General features: G+C 36.7%; 1 protein-coding gene across 1 annotated transcript in view; it reads right to left on the bottom strand.

Annotated features, from left to right (window-relative positions):
* LOC132892543 (properdin-like) overlaps nucleotides 1-4,466 on the bottom strand; it is a 37,574-nt gene extending 33,108 nt beyond the window's left edge. Inside the window, exons 1-2 of the mRNA XM_060930826.1 lie at nucleotides 4,406-4,466; nucleotides 731-875 (exon numbers count right to left, since the gene is read on the bottom strand). Coding sequence (XP_060786809.1) covers nucleotides 731-875; nucleotides 4,406-4,466 — 206 coding nt within the window. The remainder of the gene's footprint in view (nucleotides 1-730; nucleotides 876-4,405) is intronic.
* Between the last annotated feature and the right edge of the window lie 7,253 nt (nucleotides 4,467-11,719).

Below are 11,719 nucleotides of genomic sequence, written 5' to 3' on the forward strand. Positions count from 1 at the left end.
TCTTTGGCGTACCACTAGAATGGAGCCCGCGTACCACTAGTGGTACGCGTACCACAGTTTGAGAATCACTGGCCTAGAATACACAAAAAATAAATGTGTAATGAACGGTATGTCCTAGTAGGCCTCAACAAGCTCTTTAGCAGGTGATTGTTCTCAACTCATTGAGGACTGTTTCATTTAGTCACTTGTCATTGCAATACCAATATACTGTCATTGTAATTCCAAGTGTATTTGCATGCCTGTTTTGTATGGTTATTCTTAGTCACTTGTGTAATTTATCAGTTATTATTTGGTCTGCTTCCATTTCCCTAGTCATTTCTTGTGTTTAAGTAATTTCTGTGATCTCTGGTTTTTAGTTTGTACGTAGTCTCAGTTCACACTTTGTTGAACAAATCTCCCACACTACTGTCTCACCTTGATCCAAAATACAGTGCTGTAAAATTGTGATTACAATGATTTTATAATATAGATTAAATTACAAGTTAATGAATACATGCACTCATGGATTTTAAATAAATGTTTAGAAAATTCATTTTAATGAATGATCTACATGATCCACATGAAGTGTTGTGAGTTATTATAATGTAACACTGCCAAATTAAAATATCTAGTCATCGCAACAGTATTAATGTCTTTCTTGAAAGTTTTGCAGGAAGTCACTCGCTAAGTCCAGTGTAAATGAAGGATTACAAGCCAATGGCAGTGGCTCCAAAATTAGTGCTGAACTTACCTGCAAGACTGGCAAACACTATCTTTATCCTGATACCCATATCCAGGGTTCATACAACAGTCATCAAGTTCCACTTCCCCCAAAATATTGCTGCATGCTCCATTTGTTGGGTTAAAATTGGCATAACACTGTACTAACTGGGAGACTGGGGAAAAAAAATTGTCAGTGTAACACAAACAGCAATTTAGATTACACATTATTATAATATAATATACAAACCCAATTTCCAGAAAAGTTGGGATATTTTCCAAAATGCAATAAAAACAAAAATATGTGATTTGGTAATTCACGTGAACCTTTATTTAACTGACAAAAGTACAAAGAAAAGATTTTCAATAGTTTTACTGACCAACTTAATTGTATTTTGTAAATATAAAAAAATTAGAATTTGATGCCTGCAACACACTCAAAAAAGTTGGAACAGAGGCATTATTACATTGTGTTACATCACCTTTCCTTTTAATAACACTTCTTAATCGTATGGGATCTGAGGATACTAATTGTTACAGTTTTGCAATTGGAATTTTTGTCCATTCTTGCTTGATACAAAACTTCAGCTGTTCAACAGTCCGTGGTCGCCATTGTCTGATTCTCCTCTTCATGATGCCACATACATTCTCAATAGGAGACAGAGCTGGACTGGCAGCAGACCAGTCAAGCACATGCACTCTGTGTCTACAAAGCCACACTGTTGTAGCCATTCAGAATGAGGCCTAGCATTGTCCTGCAGAAATAAGCATGGACTTCGTCTGAAGAGATGTTGCCTTGATGGCAATATGTGTCTCTAAAATCCCAATATGCCTCAGCGTCAATGATACCTTCACATACATGCAACTCACCCATGCCGTGGGCACTGATGCACCCCCATACCATCACAGATGCTGACTTTTGCACCTTTCTCTGATGACAAATTGGATGGTCATGTTCAACCTCAACGTCAAACTCAACGTCCATTTTTCCCCAAAACAAGCTGAAATATGGACTCCTCTGGCCACAGCACATGTTCCCACTGTCTTTCAATCCATCCGAGATGAGTTTTGGCCCAGAGAAATCAGTGGCATTTCTGCACAGAATTGATGAATGGCTTCCTTCTTACATAATACAGTTTCAGGTTGCATTTCTGGATGCAGCAGCAGACTCTAAGTGACAACCGTTTTCCCAAGTACTCCTGAGCCCATGTTTGTCACATTAGCATGATGGTTCCTCAGGCAGTGCTGCCTGAGGGATCGAAGGTCATGCACATTCAACAGTGGTTTCCGACCTTGCCCTTTACACACAGATGTCTCAGAATTCCCTGAATCTTTTTACAATATGATGTACTGTAGTGTTTGAAAGACCTACATTCTCTGCAATCTGGTGTGGAGAAATGTTCTTTTTGAATTGACTAACAATTTTCTCATGAATTTTGGCACAAAATTTGGGAAACCCATAGCCTAAAGGTTAGACCAAAAGGTCACTGGTTCAATTCCCTGGACAAGCAGGAATGTATGTGGGTGGGGGGAGTGAACAGCACTTTCCTCTTCCTCTACGTCCATGGCTAAGGTGCCCTTGAGCAAGCACGTAACTCCCAACTGCCCCCCGGGTGCTGCAGCACAGTTGCCCACTGCTCTGGGTATGTGTGCTCATGTCCCCAGATGGGTTAAATGCAGAGAAAGAATTTCACTGTGGTCTAATGTACATGTGACGAATGAAGGCTTAAAAAAATTCCAAAGGGGTGAGTCACAACCCATCCTTGCTTGCAAAGAATGAATCTTTGGTGCATGCTACTTTTATACCCAATCATGATACCCTCACCTGTTATCAGTTAACCTGCTTATTGTTGAATCTTCTAAAATGGTGTTACTTGAATATCCTATAAACTTTTCAGTCTTATTTTGCCTCCGTCCCAACTTTTTTTTTTAATGTGTTGCAGGCATCAAATTTTAGCTTCGTATATATTTGCAAAATACAATTAAGTTGGTCAGTAAAACAATTGAAAATCTGTTCTTTGCACTTGTGTCAGTTCATATGAATTAACATATCACAGATTTGTTTTTTGTACTTTTGTCATTTTTCTGGAAATGGGGTTTGTAATATATTGTATTATATGATATTATGTTATATGGACATGAGTGTTTTACAAACTACAACCCTGATTCCAAAAAAGTTGGGACAAAGTACAAATTGTAAATAAAAACGGAATGCAATAATTTACAAATCTCAAAAACTGATATTGTATTCACAATAGAACATAGACAACATATCAAATGTCGAAAGTGAGACATTTTGAAATTTCATGCCAAGTATTGGCTCATTTGAAATTTCATGACAGCAACACATCTCAAAAAAGTTGGGACAGGGGCAATAAGAGGCTGGAAAAGTTAAAGGTACAAAAAAGGAACAGCTGGAGGACCAAATTGCAACTCATTAGGTCAATTGGCAATAGGTCATTAACATGATTGGGTATAAAAAGAGCATCTTGGAGTGGCAATGGCTCTCAGAAGTAAAGATGGGAAGAGGATCACCAATCCCCCTAATTCTGCGCCAACAAATAGTGAAGCAATATCAGAAAGGAGTTCGACAGTGTAAAATTGCAAAGAGTTTGAACATATCATCATCTATAGTGCATAATATCATCAAAAGATTCAGAGAATCTGGAAGAATCTCTGTGCCTAAGCTGAACACTCGTGATCTCCAATCCCTCAGACGGCACTGCATCAAGAACTGTCATTCATCTATAGCTGCTATAGCTGATATAACTACATGGGCTTCGGATTACTTTGGCAAACCTTTGTCAAGCACTACAATACAGAGTTACATCCACAAATGCCAGTTAAAACTTTACTGTGGTCAGACAAATCAGTATACCAGGTAAGAAACGGACGCCGTGTGCTCTGGACCAAAGACAAAAAGGACCATACAGACTGTTACCAGTAACAAATCCAAAAGCCAGGATCTGTCATGGTATGGGGTTCTGTCAGTACCCTTGGCAAAGGTAACTTCCACCTCTGTGGTGGCAGCATTAATGCAGAAAAGTACATTGAGATTTTGGAGCAATATATGCTGACTTCAAGCCGACGTCTTTTTCAGGGATATTTCAACAAGACAATGCAAAACCACATTCTGCACACATTACAAAGGCATGGCTGTGGTAGAAGAGGGTCCCTGCCCCTCTGTCCCCAATAGAGAATGTGTGGCAAAATTTGAAACGAAAAATTACAATGACGACCCCATACTCTTCCGCACTTAAGACCTGTTTGCAGGAAGAATGGGACAAAATAACACCTGAAACATTTCATCACTTGGTGTCTTCAGTCCCTAAACATCTTTTAAGTGTTGTGAGAAGGAATGGAAACATTATAAAGTAATGGTAATGCTTTACCATCCCAAGTTTTTTTTAAATGTGTCACAAGAATCAAAACTGATGTGTTTATTTAAAAAAAAAAAAGAAATTTATGAGGGAAAAACATCAAATAATGTGCTGCTCTGTTGTTTTGAATGCAATGCAGGTCAGAAATTATTTACAAATCATTGTTTTCAGATTTAATTTCAATTTCAACATACCATTCCAACCTTTTCGGACTGATGGTTGTATAATATAATATAATATAGTATAATATAATATAATATAATATAATATAATATAATATAATATAATATAATATAATATAATATAATATAATATAATATACAAACCTGTTTGCTGGATTTGAAGCACAAGCACAAGGAGTACTATAATATGTATCACTGTCCTCATTATTGGCTTCTCACGTAGAGATCTAAATTTCAAAACCTGGAGTATATAGTAAAAATAGAAAAATAACTCTCATCCAAGGACAAAATTATTCTAACTGCGCACACACACAAAAAAGTTTTAGATAAGCTACTAACCTATGCTGTTGCCTATTGTATTTGATGAGTCTCTGCTTCTTTAACACTTGCCTTGAGGGTCGTCTCACAATACTCCTTTCCCAGTGACCAATCAGAATGTTTACAACAAGAACCTCATATGTATCTGCGAACCATACATTCCTTATTTGGAAAGGTGAAAGTCTCAGATTTTTTTTTAAACTAACAATGTATGTTATTTATATTATTTATATATTAGGGGGAACTGGAAGGAGTATAATTGTGTAAAATATATTTCGTCAATTAATGCTTTTTTCCTTGTTCAGAATGTGTTAGTTCCTGTTTGATTATATTTTTATATATAAGAAATCAATCAATTTTACTGGAAATGATTTCCGTTCCCTCTTCCCGTAAAAGAAATACGGCCAGTGACCTCACTTGCTGTTGTGGTGCCAGCATATGACTGTAGCTTCACTGATGTATTCAGATATGTTTTATAGATCTTTGTATATGGCAGTGTTTATCCTAAAATCTTCCAGAGACCATGCACAATTTTGGAACCTTGCATTGCGGATTAGCATTTTGACTATTAGGTTTATAAACTGTTAAACTGCTGCTTTAAAATGTCCCAGGCAAGTTGTGCATTCAAAACTTTAGACTGATCAATAATGAAAAGGTTCATGTTTGTTTTGGCTTACATACAGCTTTTAATCTTGTTTATATACCCTTTTCTCCCCGTGGCACAACTTAAATCTTTCTATTCATCACACAAATATTGGCTTTCCAACAAGATTCAAAACATTCAGCTTAGACAAAAAGGGATAAAGTAGAATTCTTAATAGTTCATCCTTTTTTCCTACATAGGTTCTACGTAGAACCTGACAACTGGGTGTTTCTTTATTATAAACACCTTGCAAATAGTTTGTTAGCATGGAGGTTGTGTCTTTTTCCCCCAATCACTTCAAAGTACTTTACTTCAATAATTATTTTACATTCTATTCTCCATGTAATTATGTTATTTGTAGTAGTCATAGCAGTTAGTGTGTGTGTGTGTGTGTGTATGTATGTATGTATGTATGTATGTATATACATACACACACACATATATATATATATATATATATATATATATATATATATATATATATATATATATATATAGAGAGAGAGAGAGAGAGAGAGAGAGAGAGAGAGAGATAGTTAGTTTTATACATAAAGTCACAACTTTTCTGTTGTATTTATGACAAAATTGTGTTTGTCGTAATGTCAAAACCAAACTTTTGAACACTGGGACACTGACTTCCTTGTTGAGTTGAATGGTTAAAAGCACAAGCACAACTTTATTCATCACACATTTGTGAAATTCCTCTCTGCATTTAACCCACCTGAAACAGTGAACACATACATGCACACACACACACGAGAGCAATGAGCACACACACATACCCAGAGCAGTGGGCAGCCATGCTAACAGCGACGGGAGACCAGTTGGGAGTTAGGCGCCTCACTCAAGGGCACCTCAGCCCAAGGCCGTCCCATATTAACCTAACCACATGTCTTTGGACTGTGGGGGAAACCGGAGTACCCGGAGGAAACCCACGCAGACACGGGGAGAACATGCAAACTCCACACAGAAAGGCCCTCGCCAGCCGCTGGGCTCGAACTCTTGCTGTGAGGCGACCGTGCTAACCACTTACACCACCATGCCGCCCTTGAAAGCATTTAAATTTTAGATAGCCCTGATTGTGTAATTCTTTACTCTACATCATACTCACTCTTAGAAAGAGTTCCTCAAGGGCTCTTTGGGTAATTAAAGCTCCACAGCTTCCGACTTGGAAGTTGGGGTTCAGCATGGAAGGTGTGCTTTGTGAGTGGGCTCTCATGAAAAAATGTACACTGGGCAGATATATTCATGTACTAGAATTAGCAATCAGGAATTCATATGAAGCTTTTGGGACAAACAGGGCCATGTAAATTAACATAGGAGCACACTGGGTGCTTGTACAGTGCTGCATGATGCATTTCCTGGATTCATCCAAGCATCTTGACTAAATTCTTTAACCTGAATCCAGTCGTGGCGGTCTAAATTACAAATTTGTTTCTATTTTTGGAAAAGGAAACAACCAAATATGTTAGAAAATAATATGGGCAGGTAAAAACAGAAATAATATCCATGTCTATAACTCCAGGTATTTATGTTTGTGATTAAATGAAAGAAAATACTTTTTTCTGCCACACTTTCTAAATAGTTTGTTGGAACTGATGTAAAGTCTAATGGTAGATCTGGAGACTTGGTGACCCCACCCAAAATGCTCCCATCTTTCTGCAGTTCTCTGACCATGATCCTTGAAGACATTTTTACCATGGAAATTTCATCATAGATTGCTTTTAAGTTCTTAAATTTAAAAAAGTAAAAGAGAAATGGAAACATGCTTCAGATACTACAACCCCGATTCCAAAAAAGTTGGGACAAAGTACAAATTGTAAATAAAAATGGAATGCAATGATGTGGAAGTTTCAAAATTCCATATTTTATTCAGAATAGAACATAGATGACAGATCAAATGTTTAAACTGAGAAAATGCATCATTTAAAGAGAAAAAATAGGTGATTTTAAATTTCATGACAACACCACATCTCAAAAAAGTTGGGACAAGGCCATGTTTACCACTGTGAGACATCCCCTTTTCTCTTTACAACAGTCTGTAAACGTCTGGGGACTGAGGAGACAAGTTGCTCAAGTTTACGGATAGGAATGTTAACCCATTCTTGTCTAATGTAGGATTCTAGTTGCTCAACTGTCTTAGGTCTTTTTTGTCATTTCTTCCGTTTTATGATGCGCCAAATTTTTTCTATGGGTGAAAGATCTGGACTGCAGTCTGGCCAGTTCAGTACCCGGACCCTTCTTCTACGCAGCCATGATGCTGTAATTGATGCAGTATGTGGTTTGGCATTGTCATGTTGGAAAATGCAAGGTCTTCCCTGAAAGAGACGTCGTCTGGATGGGAGCATATGTTGCTCTAGAACCTGGATATACCTTTCAGCATTGATGGTGTCTTTCCAGATGTGTAAGCTGCCCATGCCACACGCACTAATGCAACCGCATACCATCAGAGATGCAGGCTTCTGAACTGAGCGCTGATAACAACTTGGGTCGTCCTTCTCCTCTTTAGTCCGAATGACACGGCGTCCTTGATTTCCATAAAGAACTTCAAATTTTGATTCGTCTGACCACAGAACAGTTTTCCACTTTGCCACAGTCCATTTTAAATGAGCCTTGGCCCAGAGAAGACGTCTGCGCTTCTGGATCATGTTTAGATACGGCTTCTTCTTTGAACTATCGAGTTTTAGCTGGCAACGGCGGATGGCACGGTGAATTGTGTTCACAGATAATGTTCTCTGAAAATATTCCTGAGCCCATTTTGTGATTTCCAATACAGAAGCATGCCTGTATGTGATGCAGTGCCGTCTAAGGGCCCGAAGATCACGGGCACCCAGTATGGTTTTCCGGCCTTGACCCTTACGCACAGAGATTCTTCCAGATTCTCTGAATCTTTTGATGATATTATGCACTGTAGATGATTATATGTTCAAACTCTTTGCAATTTTACACTGTCGAACTCCTTTCTGATATTGCTCCACTATTTGTCGGCGCAGAATTAGGGGGGATTGGTGATCTCTTCCCATCTTTACTTCTGAGAGCTGCTGCCACAAGATGCTCTTTTTATACCCAGTCATGTTAATGACCTATTGCCAATTGACCTAATGAATTGCAATTTGGTCCTCCAGCTGTTCCTTTTTTGTACCTTTAACTTTTCCAGCCTCTTATTGCCCCTGTCCCAACTTTTTTGAGATGTGTTGCTGTCATGAAATTTCAAATGAGCCAATATTTGGCATGAAATTTCAAAATGTCTCACTTTTGACATTTGATATGTTGTCTATGTTCTATTGTGAATACAATATCAGTTTTTGAGATTTGTAAATTATTGCATTCCATTTTTATTTACAATTTGTACTTTGTCCCAACTTTTTTGGAATCGGGGTTGTATTTATTTATACAAATTTATAGAGGTGGTGGTAGTTCTAATATATGGTTCTATATCTTTGAATTTTTTCTTGGAATGAATAATTACAGTTACATTTTTTCTCATATTGTCAGCGTAAAATTAAGTTATTTAATCTGAGAGACATTTTTCGTAACCTTTTCACTCATTTTAGCCAATGGTGCCAGTCAGTGGCAGCTGGTGGTATTTTTTAAGTGAATTATATATATATATATATATATATATATATATATATATATATATATATATATATATATATATATATAGTGTGTGTGTGTGTGTGTGTGTGAACAGATGGATTGGGTGAAGAGGTAGTGTTGAATTCCCTGCACGTTCCCCAGACCTCACTCCAATGGACTTCTTTTTATGATATGGTTTATGGCTCAAAACCAGCAACAGTCGAGATGAAAGAGGCAACTGAAAGGCAATGTCTTGCAGTTCCAAATGAAATGATTTGTAACGCTGTTGAATCCATTGGTCCACAATATTGGCTGTGTTTGGATCGCGGTGGTTGTCATTTGTAAACATGCATTTATCCATTTATGCATTTAACCATTAATCTTGTTTCTAAGTTAATAAACAATGCATTTATTGTAATTTAAAGACTGAGTACATGTTTTGGGACACCCTGTATATATATATATATATATATATATATATATATATATATACTGGGTGCGATTTGCTGGGGGGGATGGTGGGGATCATCCCCCCCTCTGGTTTTTATCTCTGCTGAAAAAAAATCCTCGGGGACAACCCCGTCAATAAAACAAACAAGCCAAAAAAAAAGTTGACATGACAGGCATGTTGTGACACAGTTTTCTATGGTCTACATTGCACTCACTTTCAAAATGACCCGAAGTGGCAGCTTTGATGTTCACGAATGTCCCCAGCAAATAGATACATTGTAGATAATAATATCTTTGCGTTCTATGCAGGGATGCAAACAGCGCGCCTTTTGGCGGATGCCGCCTTTTTCACGGCCGATTTTTTTTTTTTTTTTTTGGGGGGGGGGGGGGGGGGGGGGGGCGTTGGAGTGTCTGATTATAATTTCAAAGTAAATTCTGTATTAAAATTACTAAATAAGCAAATCCGTTACAGTCCATGAAACAGGAAGTATAAGGATGAGAAAAAAACAGTTTAAATCGGGAAGCTGCGCACAATGTGAACTGCGCCATCAGAGCAAACTGTTCATTTAGTATTCATGTATTTTAGTGATTTTCAAGTCACTGTCCATTTAATCCGGAGGGAGAGAAACATCACAGCAACGCGACAAGCAATGCGAACTTTGTTGTGTTAGTGTTCGTGTATTTAGTCAGATTGATAGGAAGATGAATTTACTATCTCTGGTTTAGTGTTCATTTTCATTTAGTGTTATTCATTTGATATCATCGGATGTTATTGAGCTGTTAGCCTATTGTTACCTTAATTTTGTGAAGTTTCATGATTAAAAAAAAAACATCCCCCCTTCTGGTTTTTTGACAAATTGCACCCTGTATATATATATATATATATATATATATATATATATATATATATATATATATATATATATATATATATATATAAAATTTTTTTTTTCAAACTTTTAACACATCTGAATAACAAACATGGTAAACATGGTACACAGAAAACTTGTAACCCTTTTGTTCAAACAACAACAACAAAAAAAACCTAAACTTGTGGTTTTGTCATCTGTCCTTTTGTGCACTTTGGACTTCGACTGAGCACACATTGTCTAATCAATCAACTTTCAATTTCTCCTCCAAATATATTTTAGTGGAACAATAAAGATAGAGTAAATAATCCACTTCATTCATGTTCATTAGACCTGCAACTGAGTCTGTAACTTGCCTACTGGCAATGTATTATGGAAATGTCACCAAAATGGGCTAGAATATATTTGCCTATTGACAAAACTAGGCGGGTTTGTCATGCTGTGTCGTCACGTGCCACAACTGTTGTTGATTGGCTGCATAAAATTGAAAGACTGTCTGCAAAGAAATACAAGTCAAAGTAAATTTAGAAATCACTGCTTTCTTTTTTTAATTTCCATTTCCTATACTGTCCCAACCTTTTCTTATTTGGGGTTGTACAAGCATTTGCTTTAGACTGGTCACTATATTGACATATTCACCTGTTATAGATGTAACATTCACTGCACATGAGGAGAAAAATATATGCCAGACATCACAGTTTGCTGGCTAGCTTGTTGCAAGCAAAAGATGAATATTTCACCCCCATGTCAAGACCAAGACCAGATACTCAAATGTGGTAATTAGCTGGTTGTAGTATTTTCCGAACCTGACATGAAAGTTCTGTTGGATTAACCAAAATAACCCATGTACTTTGGTATAATCATTTTGTACAAATACGTCCACAGGACATAGGACATGTAAAGCATAGGCCATTCTTCTAGCAAGTGCTGCAGTGTAATCCTTGTTTATATCATTGCTACATAAACCCCACATGGGGTTATGAAGGATGTGTGAGCTGAATGAAATGATACCGAGTTTGCTACTAATAGGAAAGTTTTTAAAAAGATTTTAAAACAGTACAATAGCACGGCAACAGTATAGCAGTACAGCACATGTCAAGATTTGCAAATCAAAGCACATTTTCTTTGCTTTAAGCACACATCAGGTAACTAAAATGCATTAAAATATATTTGGCTTTTTTTTTTTTTGGTCATACAACTTTCTGAGACCAAATACAATTGTGCTTTACAAGTACATGTGCTATATTATTTTAAATATAAGAAGATGAAGAAATTTCACATGCTGTAACTACACATGATGAGTTAGACATTTACATTTTATACCTTAGCAGAAATTTCATACCGTAACCTATTTGTACATTGAATAGAACATGGAAATGGAAATTATGTTTTGGTCTCAGGTGATGTAAATATATATATATATATATATATATATATATATATATATATATATATATATATATATATATATATATATATATATATATATATTTAAAGTCTTCATAGGCCAAGATAAGACCAAGTAAAGATTAACCTGAGTTTATGACAAGACTGCGATAAGACAACTTGGTCTTAAGTTGTCTTAAGACCAAGATCGGT

The sequence above is a fragment of the Neoarius graeffei genome, chromosome 10, assembly GCF_027579695.1.
Source record: "Neoarius graeffei isolate fNeoGra1 chromosome 10, fNeoGra1.pri, whole genome shotgun sequence".
Lineage (NCBI taxonomy): Eukaryota > Metazoa > Chordata > Actinopteri > Siluriformes > Ariidae > Neoarius > Neoarius graeffei.